Genomic DNA, 16,863 nt, shown 5'->3' on the forward strand with positions numbered 1-16,863 from the left:
AAAATATTCCCTGTGTTTGTATAAGACAGTAATAATGAAAGCTTTAATTATTTTGTAGTTTTCTGCCATTTTATAGCTATATGCTAGAGAGATTCTTGGTTATCCAAGGAATACATTATTACCACACAAGAATGAATCATTGCAAACAGAGGTAGAGATATTTAGCAGATTAATACATATAAATTGAAGGCTGAAGTTTCACATATGAAAAATTAGAATTGATTTTAAATCTCAATGAGGAAGAATGAAATGAGGTGCTACAAAGCTAAAGGTGTATGACTGCACAGTAAGACATTAACAACATAAGCAGGCTGTTGTCGGATTCTCATGTGTTTCATTACTTTTATGTAGGTGAGATGAAGATTGTGTTCTAGCTCATCATAATTGAGAACTTTGTAAATGAAACACAGTCTTAAAAGTAAATTTGAAAATGAATTGTATCCTAGCCAGACTTTACAGTAATGTGGTTGTGGTTATGCATATTTGTTGCATGTGTATGTCATTAACATCATAGCACATGTTGTGAAGCCAGTCAAAGTAGCATCCAATTTTTGGAATTAAGTAAGTCTTCTTGAATTAGAGAAGTGTCCTTGCAGAATATCAAAGTTTATTGATATTTAAAATATTGACTGTTTATTAACCTCGATAAATGGCAACTAGTGTCCAGTTTAATAATACATTTATATGCAAGTTCTCATTGCTTGTGATTGATTTACACATTACCCACATGTTTCTATGAAAAGTACCAATTGGTGTCTATAATTACTGTTTGTGTTTGTGTTATTTTTTTGTATCCCTTACTCAAGATCAAGAGCGTGAAAGCTCTAGCATGGACTGTTTTTTGAGGTGAAACTCTAATGGATGCTGAAAGGATGCTTTGTCTGGGCACATCTCCAGACTATAATCTGTAAACAGTAATGTTTAAACATACTGCACATCCCTTCACGCCAGCAGCAGGAAGTCCAGCTGCAAGTTGCTACTTGGACTTTAATATAATGCAGAGTGGGCTGATCCAGCTGGTCTTTTTATGGAAAAAAAACACAAGGGAAGATAGGATGAAAATGAAAGGGCGGGCCAGTAAGGAAGCCAGGCAGAGACTACAGTATGACACTATTAGCGCTTTAAAAGTTATGGAAAAAAAATCCATCTTAAAGGGTGATGACCAAGAACAAAACAAGTAGCACATCAGGAGGTGGCTGTTCATTTTCCTGCTGCATTTGAAAAGCAAGAATATGATACTGTGAAGTGGAGGTGGAGTTTGGAACACGTTAAGTAGAACTGCCATTCTGAGTTATCCATTTGAATGTTTTCTCCTAAATACACTGTTATATTTAAAAATTGTTTGTTTGCCAGAGTGGACCCAGGCCCTAGATTTTAGCCACCAATTATTTTGTTTATGTTAATATTAATAGCTTTCCACTAGAAGTCTGACAAAGAAGCTAAATGTGGTTTCCTTTAAAAACACATATTAATATGGGCTAGTGTGTGCTTTTTTATATAGTTCATGTCTTTTGTGGTTTGGTATTCCATCACTGAGTGTGGAAGAGCATTTTGTTGTTTCAGTGGAAACTGAAATACTGTAGGCTTAATAAGGGGCAGGTTCCCACTTTGCCCTCTTGCTACAAGCAGCACTTTTGGGTCTAGTCATACACTGCCAGGAGTGCTAACAAAGCTGTGCTGTGAAATGTGTAGTTACTCCCAGACTTGCATACATAAATAAAACCTAATAGCCAAATTTTAGCATAAATACTTATATATACCATAACATGACTGAAATGTTCTGCTCGGATACTGTTCATTTTGAGAAACCTTTTAGTAAAAGGCAGTAATACAGTAACAGTTTGTATACATGCATCAAAGCTTAGTAATGTCCATTATACAGTACAGTATACCGTGTTAACAAATGTACCAAGTTCTGTTTGTCTAGGATCAGAAGTATTAGAAAGCATAAGGAACAAATAGGGGCCCCAAATGAACTTGTTCAATCTTTTCTCTGGAAAAACCAACAGTGAAAGTGGTGACACAGGCAAAGATTTCACAAATAAAAATTTACATCCCATAAGCCAAGCTGCAATATGGACATTTAAAGTTGTATAAACTTTTTTCTCTTTTGCATATTTAACATATCTCTTCATTTTTATTTGTTTACTATCACATAAAACTGCCTCTATTACAATGCTACACATAACTTTTATTTTCATGTGTTTGTTATAGGCTGAGTAGAGAGAAAATAGATTAGAAACAAACACACAAAGTCACATTTATAATGTGAAAATTCTGTGCAAACAGAACAATATGAACAGAATTTCTTCACCCCAATCTTATTAGCAAATTCATTAAACAAACAAGACAAGTTTCTTCTTATGTGTATTAGAGGTGCACTGATCATTGTTATGTAATTTTTTTTCTTTTGTTTTTAATACTTTAAACAGTGTAGCCAATTTGAAGCAGTCTTCAAATTTTGGTTTACACCCTAATCTGCAAGTCTGTCCTGGATGATTGAAAATAGTGTTGCATGGTATACAAGTAATGACAAAGTAATGAACTGTCCAATTTTTAAAGTTTTACTATACTAGCATTATGCAAAATTCAGTTTGCCACAGCTTGAATTGCACTGTCCCAGCACCACACACTTTAAACCCATGAAGCTCCTCCTATTGTTGGAGCAATAATTGCCAACAAGCCTTTGATGAGCCCTGGTGGAACCAGGGGATAGTGTGGCGGTCAGGTTGCTTCTGACCCTGGGCAAGTGAAGTGTGGTGTAGATGGATGGCACTATTGTGTGTGAGCTGGGCAGACAAATCAGCTGGGAGCCTTTGGGTTCAGTTATTTGTTGTTTGCTTTGAAGTCTTTTTTGTATCGATACTGAGGGGCGAAAGTTGATATTGATACCAAAGTGAAAATTTTAGTATTGTGGCAACAATAATTTAAACTGAGCCTTTTAATCCTTTAAACTCATTTTGGAAACGTAAAATTGTTGTACATAACCTTACCTAATGTCATTTGTTTGAGATACGGTTATTAAGGAAATATCTTAGATGTCAATACAATATTGAAACATTTTAAAAGAAATGCTTGGCGTGATACTCTACACATCCATGAGTTTAATGAACTTATTAATATGTGGTAGGTTGAGTCCTTTGATCGCATTGCATTGTATCTAGAAAGAAAACATATACAGTACAGTAAACTTGAAATTGGATTTTTAAGGAACTTCCTGCAATAAAGTATATGATTTGTAGTGCCCCACCTGCTGATAAAATGGTAGATCCATGCAGTGTGTTTTGATGAGCATCTCATGGGCTTGTCAAACATCATGCTAAGTTGCCTTTGCTGGTAGTCTTTATCCTGAACGTGTGTATCAGAGTTGCTTACTTTTTATTAATCAACACTGGTTTGCCATGTCATGGATATGAAAACAAAATTATTCCATTCGTGGCAGCTTACAGTATCAGTGAGAGTGATTAAAATAATTTAAAAGCAGTAGTGTTTATTTTGGTTAGCTTTGTTTGTAGAGCAGTTTTAAAGTACATTTTTAAATTTATTGTAACAATTGTAATAAATGTTAGTTCAGTTTATTGATGCAAAAACATGCTGTGTTATATTACAGTATCTTTGCATCCTGATTGCATGTATACACTTGCACGAAATTATGCCACAATGGTGCCTGCATGCTTCTCCAATATGCATGTTACTTTTCTGGTTCCTAGACAGTGCTGATAAATGGAGTTGACTGTATTGGAATTATGTTTCATATAAATCAATGTTTCTAATGTTGTTCTTCTCTAAAACAGTGGCTGTGATTAGGATCTTGGCCGGATGGAGCTGTGAGTGACATCACCATCTGGGCATCTCAGCATAGTGTGCTGACACACTGGAGAGAAGAGGAGAGTGACTTTTTGTAGAGGAAACTGCACACAGAATGGAAGGAGAGAATGGAGGTAAACATACCAAGCTGGAAGATTGGTTGCTTAAAGAAATAACTGTGTGATTGAAAGTGTCATCTGGCATTTCAGTTGCTCATTTGGATCATTAAGCATGCAATCTGCTTTTCCTCTCCTCTACAGCCTCCTGCATTGCTGCGCAGATTCAAATGCATATCTATAGATCCTTTTGGCTCTGTTCAGCTCCTGTGTGTCAGCAGGCTATATTGGGCTGCACATCTTGTTAATTCTTCATCATGTGATGTTTTAGACAGAAGAGTGACAGTAATTAATACAAATTAAAATACTTTTAATTATCATCACCATTACTCTTTATGTAAAGTTGAATATTTTCACTTAAAACCAGTAAGTACTGTGGCAAAACAGAAGCATGTTTGTTGACTGTTGTGGATAATTATTGCTATTCTGAGTGCAAACAATGGCTATAGTCTTCAAGAAAATATGACACTGGCCAGCCTGCACACATGGTGGTAATAAAAGGTTTAAATTTTACTTCATTTATCCTCCATCTGAGACAGCTATTATCACACACTGACAGGTGGTATTTAGATTAACTAAATAATTAACTGTTTAAAGTTTAATTTTACTTTCATTTAATGTGAAGAATAATGTAATTTTTCTTTTAACATTTAATGTTTCCAAATATGCTAGATGACAAAACGTTTCAGACAATACATTTAGGTTTGTTGAATTGTACAGAATTCCTTAACTGTAAAGTGGAGAGGTAGTAAATGTGGTCTTGCATTATTGCCTTTATATATATATATAAAAGAGAGAGTTAAAATTCTTTATTTTGTAATTTGATGTGTTTATCTGAAATTCACATTGTACCATTAAAATAGTAACATGTAATAAAAGAAAAGGTAAGGAAGTGATTACGGTAGGGAATTCAGTGTCAGCACCATTCCATAGAACACACCCAATTTTTTTGTTTTGTTTTGTTTTTTTTTGTTTACCCTTTATATCTTAACTGTGGGTTCTTCAATTTATAAAATATGAAACCACAAACTTTAGGGGTTTACCTGATGACTTCTTTCTGGAATCTGTATGTATCAGAAATAATAAAGAAGACATCTAGAATAGCATTAATTAATGATAAGAGCATATATATACTGCATCATGAGTAGTGCTTATTTATTGTCTTATCTTGTATATGAAAATAGTCGATGACTTCCTTCTGATTCAACCTTAGTTAAAAGGAAGATCATGGTTTTCTTGACACAGTAAAAGTCTTAACATTTTGGGATAAGCCAGTGGGGTACATTGCATGAAAGAGAACACTGTTTCTAGGCAGGCTCATGGTTCTATGTGTCTTTCAAGATTGAGAGAGAGAATGTTTTAGTTAAAAGTTCAAAAACAGAATACAGAGTCAAAATGAAACCATCAGAAGTGTTACTTACATGAAGAATGTGGTCTTTTAATAATGCTTAACCTAAATTTTACATTTATTTAAAAAATGTATTAATTGGTCAGCCATGTAACGTGTCATTTTCAAAGATATTGTTACTCATATAACCAAAGAATTGTGATATATTGTTTTGCCAGAATCTTTTTTATTAATTAGTTTTTGACAGTGTGCGGCATGGGGTTTATGTTGCTGCCTAACAAGTACAAAAGACTAAGTTCCAGTATAGACCTGGTCTCTGTGTTTGTGTGTACAGTTTTCATATTTAACTCATGTCTGCATCTTCCACTACCGCTCTTTACAGATATACATTACCTGTTATGTAAGTTAGCAATTTTTATTTGTAATGTTATGAGTGAGAATGGTTGCATTCGTGAGTTTGCAATGTGATTAAACAGTATTTCATCCAGTTTTGGTTTCCACCATTCTTCCACTACTCCAGGATAGAATCTAGCTCCTAACATCTTGCCTTTTGAGTTTGAAGGTTAGAAATTTGGTCCTTTAAGCTTGTCAGTTTAGTTAATTTTTGATGGCTACATGTAAGTTGACCATATTTCTTATTTATTTATTTTTTTAAACTTGTGACTGCACTCAAATATACCTGATGACATAGCAATTTTTCCATGAAGCTCAGTTGTATTTTCTTGTTTTGTATTTAAGATAACAGGTACTTAAATTTTTTGTTTATTCATTCAAAACAAGATCTTTCTATGTAGTCTTCACTCTGCTCAGTTGAGCACAGCACTGACTGCCATTGCAGTATAGTTTTTTTGTTTGTTTGTTTTTTTCCCTGTTCCCTCTCTGTTAAAATTGGATACATCGACAATGCAGTGTTACACTGTATGTGTATGGGATGTTACTAGTTTTGCATCATTACTGGTTTCTGTTTTGGCAGGATCAGCCGTAGGGTTCTCATTTATAAAACTGTGGATTCAAGTGAAACTATGCGTATGCCAAAATACAGGAAATGAGTAAGCCAAAAAGAAAAAATCAGATTTATAAAACCTGGCATATACACATTGTACACAATTTACCCTTCATAAATGACAATCGTCTTGTAAATGTAGGTACATGAATGCCCCTCAAACCCCACTATAATACAAGCATATATATTCCATGCTAATCATCCTCATACATATACAGTACAATCTTGATGCTGCAGACCTTCATTGGCTGGTAGAGCAGCCTCCAACCTGACGCATTCTGCCATCATGTACAGCACCATTAACAATTAATAAATTAATTAATAATAATAATGGTGTCACAGATGAACAGAATATCACTACATACAGTTAACAAAATCAACGTCATTCTCGCTAGGTGCTAGTGTTGGATCAGTACTAAAATTTTGACTTTGGTATTGATACCAGCTTTCAGACCTCAGTACCAATACTAAAACAATTTGGCAGCAAAAAGCAGATAACTCCAAACCAACAAACCCCAATGACCCCCACCCTGTTCCCATCCCCCCATTTTACTCTAGCTTCCCAGGTATATTGTGCCAGTGGTTTGGGGATTGAGGGGGAAAAATATGATTTTTCTGGTACTGAAAATCCCAAGATGCTAGTATCGTTTTATAGTTGGGTTTATGATACCACATACCTTGTCAGTTTGTTTATGGCTTCAAATATTCCTAACATGTCAGCCTGTTCCCCATGGTAGCTACATATTGCCAGAAAGCCAACAGTTTCTAAAACCTGAATATTAAACTGGTATAACCCAATTTTGGCCAGTCTGTCATTCTAATCCTGGGTCCACACAGCACATACATAGTTTCAAGAGATTGGGGAACCTAATTTGGCTCATAAGACAGTCCTCATCATAGACAAAAAAAACCCTGCTTGTCTCTTAAAGCTTGTTCTTTCATATAAAACTGTTTGTGTACCCTTAAAATAGTGCCAGACAAGCCATTTTGTGTCAAACCGTTAGGCTAAGAATAGACCATATGGTGTGATATTTATAGGTTTCTGTACGCAGGGAGAAAATCACACCTGTGTTTTTACTTAATGCAATTACTGACAACAAGGGATTGCATTGCTTTCTAATTCTGAGAAGTGACAACAGGTAGATTAAATAAACTGATGAAAAGGGAGCGAAAGTAAAGCATGTACATCATATTCGTCACTTTTGAGGTTTAATGTCCGTCATGTCAAAGCACATTATAATAATGGTTTCTTGATGTGAATTATTATAAACCTGAGTTGTCATTTAGCTTCAATTTGACCAAATTTCCCTACTTTATCAAAGATATAATCATTTCCTACTTTTTCGAAAATGTGGTGTATGGATGGGTTAGAGTTGCCGAAAATATACAGTTCTCCCGTCAAATTTTGCATGGAAAGTTACATACACACAAAATGTTTTATAAATCTGTGGTAAAGTGAGGTCCGTGGTTGGTTGGCAACTTTTAAATAAATAAATATCAGCAACACTTGTGTCTGGGTGGGGTGTGGTAGCGTGGTCTGAGCGGCTTTAGCACAAGATGCCTGAGTGGACAGCCCTGCACTTCATATACACATGGAGGATTGCCCTTATCCCTCATTAGCGCTGAAGCCACAGTTGCACCTCACTCCACTTTAAAAAGGGAAGCGTAAGTGTTAAGGAGAAAAAGGAAAACAAGGGAGATGGGGGAAAAAGGAGGTTAGAGTAGAGAGCAAAGCAGCTACAAGGTCCAGAAAGACATGTTGAAGTGGCGGTTTTTAATGGACTGCACTAGGGCACAAGTCTTAAGGGACAGTTTCCTACACTGTTGGTTTTATCCTTAGTTTTAAAAAAATAGTATTTGATTGATTTTTATGTATTTATTTATTTATTGGAAGATTTTGCACTGTACATTTGAACACTTTTTTTTTTTTTTATAATAAAAGCACTTGTCACTTTTATACACCTACCCCTTGCTTCGTGATGTGTCCTTCTTCTGGCTCATACCTCAGATACATTACAGGTGGTGTTGGGTTCAAGAGGCTCCCAGTGTGATCCAGTTGCTGGAGATGACCCAGACCGTCACATTTGGTGGCAGAGGTGGGATGAACAGAGGTGTGGTGAAGACTGAAGACAGGAGAAGGAAATAACAAGCAGGATAGGTGCCTGAATAATGTTTTATGAACCAGAAAAAAAGCCAGAAGAGGACTTTTAGGAACTTTGAACTTTTCATTAAAAATACATGTGGTTCAGGAGAGGAAATTTGACTGCCGGCCATTAATGATGTGCAAGATATTAGGCTATCCATCAGATTGGGATATTTGCTTGAGACTTTTATTAAACATATTGTGCATGGTACATAAGGCTGCGCATTTTGTTGTTTTGTCGTATTAAAGGGGTGGAATTTGTATTTTGTAATTCTTTTCTGTATATATTGAGCAAGAATTATATTTAAGTTGTATTATAGCTTGATTTGTTCTTGACTTTTTTGCTTGAGGCATAAACCTATAGTTGTGAGCCCCATATTGTTGGTACATAAGGGCATCTGAAGCCTGTTTAATTTTGATACTATACTATAAGGAAGACTTGTAGGGATTGATTGAGGGCCCCATTCAGCCAGAGCATGACTGACCTGACTTTCAGATGGTCTATTTAGGATATGTTTGCTAAAAATACTTATTGTATCTTGTACCTTTCAGTAATCTATTTTATATTAATTTAAAGTGTGGGAGTTACAGAAGTAAATTACTCCTTTGCACTTTAAATATTTGTAGTGTGTGACACCTTTAGTTAAGAGATAATACTTTGCACTACACTGCTAGACTACTGGTCCCATAGTTTTAAAATTCTGTGTCTGGAAAAAGTGTTTTCTAACCTTGGTGTGAAATCAAGAGTTCCATCTGTGTGTGTCAGATAACTGACTTACTGCAGTGCAACAGCTGAAAACACTTCTTTGTGTTCACTATATACACTTAAACACAGTTTCTGTTTTATATGACTATACCCCTATCATGCTTTACTAAATCAGATCAGTGCATCATGTTTTGTCTTTTATAATTATGTCATGTTTGGAGCATTGTGGTTTAGGAATTTATAAAAAGTTATTGCAGCAGCTCAAGACTTAATATTTGGTATATATTTTTGGTATGGCTGTTTACTAGTTATGCATGAACACACTTAAAGAAAGAATGTCTCATAATGAAAACTTTTTTTTTATAAAAATAAACATTTGTCTATACTTTTATGCATGAGGATTGTTAATAAAAAGAACACCATCATACTTCAAAAGAGCAATCTGTTGTAAGATGAACACATGAAATATCTGAGGCAAATGCTGTATAACATATACCTTCTCACCCATTGGTTCATGTTTTTCCTGTTCTTGGATATTATTTACTGAGTAATTTGGTTGAATTTTGACAAAATGCAAAGTATTTTAAAATATGAAGAAAGGAACCAAGTTGACATAACGAAAGTATAATTTATCTTTTTTTTTAATTTTACAAAAAGAGTGCAAGTGTAGCATACAGTGTCGGTGGTTAGTGCCGTTATTGGTGCTTGCCTGCTCTGGAGCTTTAGGTTTTGTTTCCAGTGAGGTTACTGAGTATCCCTGTGTTTTTTCACTAGCCTATGTTGCACCCAAAGGTTCCCAAATCTGAATTGATCTAGCAGTTAGTAAAGTGGGTGGGTGGGTGTGTGTATGTATGTATTAGTAGCTTTGAGACAGATTGTGTGGTTCCAACCTGCTTATTCCTAATTGAAAGAGAATTCGTAAAATGTATTCATATGTAGTTGTAGAGAGTAAGTTATTTATAAGTAGCCTTCCATCAAAATGGCTTTGAGAACTGTGATAATCATTTTCACAAGAGAACCACTTCCACACTATTAATTGTAGAGTTTAATTTCACTTGTAACAAGTCAATTTAGTATCATGTCTTAACCCAAAAATCACATTGTTGTGATGTGATAGAAATTAGAGAGCTTTGAGAAAACCCGGATGAAAATGGAGTGGATGTGCAAACTGTATACAAATGGTGCCATATAAAATGTAATAACTGATGAATGCTTCAGTCAGTGCAGTTGTATACAGAAGAACACAGTAGAAAGTGCTGCAATACTATTTTATTATCCTCTCTTCAGGGGTCATGGATTCACACTTTGGGAAAACTGCAACAAATTCTTTCACATTGATTAAAGTCAAGCAGCTGTCAGCATCTGTAGGCCGTCAGTGCAAGAAAGCAGTGCAGTACAGACAGATCTTTATTATTCCCCTTCCCCCATGTAACTAACTTTGTCCAGTTGTTTGAAACCTTGGCTTCACTGAATTAGTTTTTTTCTCCTGCTGCCCTAAACAATTGGCTTGTCAAAATAGAGAGAAGAAATCAAAGAGGGGTAATAAAACCCATCACCTTGAGAAAAAGAAAATCTTTGCCAAAACAGACAAAATAATTCAGCAGTGTGCCCTGCTAAACAATAATAGTACTCTTTTATAACAGAGATACTTGCAGTCTATTTTATTTTATTCTTTATGTTTAAGATACACTACAACTGTTCCTATATGATTTTCAATACTTTTAAAAGTTTGTTTGCCTTGATGATCAAGTAGTTTAATAATAAAATAACAAACAGACCAAAAGGCCCCTGGTCCTTTAGCTGCATAATGTGTAGGCTAAAGAAACAGCACTCTGGTCTGATCACATGAACATGTGATTTCAGTTTGGTGGCTGTGAAGGCTGAGGCTTTTCCTCCCTGGCTAGTGTTTTTTTTTTTTTTTTCTTTCTTACTCTCCTCCCTTCCCTTCATGACAGCTGACAGCAGATGCATTTCCCGGGCCGTTTAGGTGCAGTTTCCCACATCTGTGGGCCCCTGTGTGTGCGTGCATGGTGGAGACTCTGCTCAGCTCTGATATCAGCAAGGTCACAATCTCAAGGAGGAGGAGTAGGAGGCAATGGGAGCAGCTAAAGACTGGCACAATGCAAGCTTTTTGTGTTTTTCATAGTGTCCCCACGTCATCATTTACCAAGTCTGTCATGAATGTGTTAGTTCTATGTAAGCTGTTGACAGACTAATTTTAATATGCTATTCCTTTACTGTTTTTAATTGTGTTGTATGGTTGCTTTTATTTCATCTTGGACACAAAGTTGTTGCATTATGACTTTATTTTGCAATTTTTACATTTTTTTTAGAAATGGAAAGTAGTATGTGTACCATAATTTTTCATGTTTCTTTCTGTTTATAAGAGTGTATTCTTATTTGGGGGAGTCTGCAAGTTTTTATTCCACATTTGCTCTCAATAGTTTTTTTTTTTGCTTTTAATTAAACTTCTTGCTAAGTTAGACCTCTGTTAATTGCTCCAATTCAACAATTTAAAGGGTGCAAAATACGCAATTTACTATAGCTCTGCCTACAAACATTCTTTTTAGTTGTATAGGACAGATTCAATTAGAGACAGACAACACTACTTGATATGAGATTTATGCTGGTTAAGAACTTGTCATGTATGGCTGAATGTCTCCATAATTGGCTGTCTGTCTGATAAGGAACTGTGTGTACTGATTTCAAATTAATAAACAAACATTTTAAAATATAATGTTTCAAAGTTCGGCCCATTATCTAGTGTAGTGAATTGGAATCTACATAGTTTTGTGTTCACATTCTTTGCTGCTGGTACAGCATTTATTGGCTAACTAAAAAGATTGCGGTATGCAAGTCTTAGAGTCAACTCAGGCTCCTTCTTCAGGCATTTTGCTTGATTTCTCACTACATCCATAATGGCTAACACTGTACAACACCCTAGTACTTCTGGTACAGCATAACCTTTAGCAGACCACTCAGCATTTGTGCACTAGAGTTATGAAAAACTAATATCGTCAAGCTTGGTCAATCCAAGTCATAGTCAAAGCAAGCCAGACCATATTTCAACAAGATTTAGTTATAGATGGAGTGTCAGTCTATCACAGGGCCCACTTACACCCACATCAACCCTGTGTCTATTTGGAATTTCCAGTTTACACAGACATATTTAGATTTGAAACTTTTTAATATATGCTAATCTTGCAAATCAAATTGAATGAAAGCATATTTAGTTCAATGAATAATAATAATATTAAACTTGCAGATAGCTTTCATAAATGGATAGACACAGTAAGCAAGGATTTTAACTAGTTTTTAAAGTGATAGTTAATTTGGAACATAGAATGCAAGTTAGCCTTTTCTATTTGAAACAGGTTGACATTTTAAGTGAAATGGCAAAGGTGTCTACAGTTTGGAAAATAAAATAATAATGTAAAAAGTGTTTGGCTGTTAAATAGGAAGTGTATGCTTGCTTTTTATTGCATTTGGAAGCAGAGTTTGCTTAGACTAGGGGTACATTCATTATGGTTTCACTTACAAAGTCACACACATTCTAGGAGTTGTCTTTACTTTCTTCTACTGGTCCTGGTTTGAGAAGCTAATAGCTTTCTGCTGCCTGTGGGTAAAATTATGATTATGACCTTTGGGACTGTTCATCTCCTCCTCTGAAATATCTGTAGGAACCACCCACTGTGTTGTGTAGTAAGAAAGGGCAATACTGGAAATGGCTACTTTCAGTTTTCCAGCCCATCCATAATGTGTGTGTGTGTGTGTGTGTGTGTGTGTGTGTGTGTGTGTATGTATGTATCAGATAGAAAGTTGGTCTTGAGTTTTTTTTTTTTTGGTAAAATTTTCAAGTACTCTAAATGCAGTTTGCTGAATTCTGCATAGTCCTTATGCTGACTTATTGGAGATTTCATTTCTGTTCATGTATCCTGCCCCTTGTTACTATTTGGTCATTCGCATCATCTTGCCATATGTGTTGATTGTTAAATTATGGTTGCACAATGTTGACTCAGAACATTGTGATACAGTATTGGGCTTTTGTTTTTTTACATTTTAATCAAACGTTTGTGTGGAAAAAAAAACTTACAACCTCAGCCTTTTGGAGACTAGCTTAAGTCAGAACTTTCCAAAAAAAGGAAGTGAATTCTGCAAATGCTTTCCTGTCCAGAGAGAACGGGAAGCAACAATTAGCAGTGAGCACTACTGTCTCTATCTGCAGTAAAGTTGTTAGCTTTTAAAGAATCACTGATTTCCAGCCTTAGTGTTACAATAAATGTATTTCTTTTTGTGCATGTTATTTGCAATTGCCTGTGGTCAATTGAGTATATTGTTGGTATGTGTATGTTTGTAAATAAGTTAGAGCAATGTGTATATAAAAATATTTTGCAGTCCAGATTTTTAAATTGAATATGTACACTTTTGACTAGGTGATGTCACTAATCTTATGCTAGTTTACATTTTTAGTGGCAAGGTTCAGATACTTGAACTGAAATATAGCCTGACAAACTAGAACTGTAAGCAGAAGGTGGTGTTCCTTTCTACAAAGGAGAGAGAATGAGCTTTGTAGCTTTCTCGGTTTACCTTATGCTGCTCTGTTCACATCCTAGCTAACAGCCTTTCAGGCTCAGGGAAATAGTGTTTGAGCCAATTTCCTTTTCTGCTAAATAGTTGCAAATCTGTTGTGATTAAGCACTTAAAATGCTTGTAGAAAATAAAAGAAGAGTAATGTATGTGCATCACAATGTTTCTTCAGTGTCAGTTGATAGATTTTTGCATTTCAATAGTCTTTCATGGATTAGATGTTAAAGAAGATAAAATATACACATTTTTCAAAAGAATAATGGAATAAAATTATTGAGCTTTTCAGAATATAATCATCACTGTTCCCATATAATAACAACAGAAAATATTTTTGAAGGTTTTCACTTGGTGAATGTGCTTTGAAGACTTTTAGGTTTTATATTTAGTAAATATATACCCCACCCCCTCACAATAAGTTGACAAATGCACAGTATTCACAATTGTACAGTGTGAAGATATAGTTTGTATCCCTTGGACAGAAGAGAAAACAATAAAAACAGGCCATAACCCTTAGTTGTAGTCCATGTAGTGATCCCCCCCAACTCTTGCACCTGCAGTAAACTTATATATTGTCTGAAAACTTGTCAGTATGCTGTATTTAGCTAAAAGGCAACTCTGCGACATCCTTTACCAGTTTGGTAATAGTTAGGTTCAAAGAGATTTTTTAATGATATTTAAATGACAATGTGATTTAAAATGTAGAAAAAAAATGTATAAATGTTGAGAGTAAAGATATTCCTTAAGCTGTATTCACAGGTCACCTTTTGTATTCTAAATATCATTATCATACGATTATAATCAATACAATTTATATAAAGGATTAGCAATTTTGGTTGCAGATTATAATGTAACATAGAGTTTGTTCCATCTGCAGAATAAAGTTTGATTGTCAATTATATAAATTTATTTTCAACATTTTAAATCATGTCATTTAAATGTAATTAAAAAAATCACTTTGAACCTAACTATTACATTACTGGTAAAGGAAATCGCCAAGTTGTTTTTTCTCCAAGTTGTCTTTTCGCCGGGTTGGTTTTCGCCTAGTTGTGTTTTCGCCGAGTTGCCACTGAACCCAATTACCCTACATTTGAAGTGAAGCTAATTTTTGCTTTTTTTTTTTTTTTTTTTTTTGGTGTGATATTCATTTTTGCAGACAACAGATTAGAGTCAAAGTTCCAAGTCTTGATACATTATTTTGGATTGGATCCTCCTGTGTGTCAACTTCTGTAGATTTCCTTGGAAAACATTTATTGCATATCAGACAATGTGCTAGCTACAGAGTCATGTCATCCTGTTTTGAATATTCATGGTACCAGTGAAGAAAAAATAGTGAATGCTGAAAAACATTTCAAAATTATAGTATTTAGTAAAATATAATTTGTGGATCGCAGTTTTGCTTGCTTATTTATGTATTTAATAAATTTGGTTTTTATGATTACTAATAGTGAATATAAATGAATTTAACTAAGTTGTATTAATCATGGCTGTTTGACAGAAGATGTACAATGCTGATAAAAAGTTGGTTTTCTCTGATAAAAATGCTAGCTCAGTACAAACAACAATTCTAAATGTGCAGCATGAGCAGCTGAGTTTGCCAAATTGTTATTTTAGAAATGTAACATACCCCTGAAGTCTAAAATGTTGCTGGCAACATTTCATTTGCTGTCTTTTGGTAATATACTAAAATACATGTTTCTTTTCTCTGTTTTAAAGTGCTGGACAGTACCTCAGAAGAAAAGGCAGTTTTGGATGGTGTGATTCGAGATATATCTAGAGACACTATGGAACAGGGAGACTGCATTTCAGAGGCTCAAGCTCCAACAGAAAATGAAATAGGTAAAATTGAGTAAACTTCTACTGTTTCAGTGAAGAAGCTTTTTGCGGATTTATTATTGTATACTTCCTGTTGTATGCATTTTTTTTGGTGCTAATGAGCGAAGAACTACAGTAGATGTCCATATTCATCACTTTTCTCAGTTGACAAAGAGTATGTCCCTCAAAAAGTTGGAAGAATTCTTACAGGAAAGATATGCAAGTTACATTTTTTTTAATTGTGGGAAAGCAATAAGTATGCTGTTCATTGCCTGTTATGTAGTCCTCAATATTTACAGTATGATTGTGTGAGTAGCCCCTATTATATTTATACTACCTGCTGTACTTCTTTACAATGATATATACAAGGGCCATAGAATATGATTGATTTTTGCCTGTATGCAGCAGATTCCCTTCAGGTTGGAGATTCTGAAATATTATAGGAAACCCCAAAGATTGAGCATATTGCACCTTACACTTTGCCTTTCTCTAATATTTTTGTTAGAGAAAATTAAATGTTTTCTGTTATTCTTTTCTCCATTTTCAGGATATATTATACATGTTTTAAGGCATGTTTTGGATTTTGTATTAGGTATTAATCATGATGAGTTTAATGGCAATGCTATGAAAGAATGGCATTGTCATTTACATTGAAAATGAAAATTGATAAACAAGGATTATTGTGTGCAATTAGTCATAATTAACTTGTGATATGCGTAGAACTCACACTAAAACATGTTGTGTGGATAGAAGTGAAGATGTGCGTATGTACAAAAAAATTCAGATGCACAAAACCATGGTTGCGCCAAACTTCCATGCACTTCAGCTCCATAAATCACGCTCAGTGTGAAAAGTATTTCATGTGCACGTCCGGCTCCTCCCAGAATTTTGCATATTTTAATATGCAGATCAATATAAATATCACCTTCTCCCATTCAGTGTTAGGTTAAAAGACAATGGTAAAAGCACGTGAAAAAACGGAATTTCAGCGAATGCAAAGTGGAGGCAAGGAAAAACGTACTATTTGTTGGCTTAAGCAGTGGTATAAACAACAAAAGGAAGTTGATCGAGTGATACACATGATACACAGTGGCGGAGATGCTCTAAAGTTCGAGTTCAGAAAGTCGCACAGTGCTCAAAGTACAAAAAAAAGTGGTCAGATATTAAAGTCGCCGTGAAAAGGTGACTCGTAGCCCACTGTCTTAATGTCATAGGGAATCATATTAGGGTACAGAGAAAAAGAAAATGGGCACACAGTGAAGAAAAAGGTTGAAATGTCAACTTTAATTTCGAAATTTCCACTTATTTTGTCATTAAAGTAAAATGTGGTAAACTTCATCT

At 34.9% G+C, this 16,863-nt stretch overlaps 1 protein-coding gene across 1 annotated transcript in view; it reads left to right on the top strand.

Moving 5' to 3' along the window:
* Nucleotides 1-16,863, top strand: part of rreb1a (ras responsive element binding protein 1a) — a 151,615-nt gene that overhangs the window by 58,672 nt on the left and 76,080 nt on the right. Inside the window, 1 exon segment of the mRNA XM_051929075.1 lies at nucleotides 15,424-15,546. Within this exon segment, the coding sequence (XP_051785035.1) occupies nucleotides 15,424-15,546 (123 nt within the window).

The sequence above is a fragment of the Erpetoichthys calabaricus genome, chromosome 6 (genome assembly GCF_900747795.2).
Source record: "Erpetoichthys calabaricus chromosome 6, fErpCal1.3, whole genome shotgun sequence".
Classification (NCBI taxonomy): domain Eukaryota; kingdom Metazoa; phylum Chordata; class Cladistia; order Polypteriformes; family Polypteridae; genus Erpetoichthys; species Erpetoichthys calabaricus.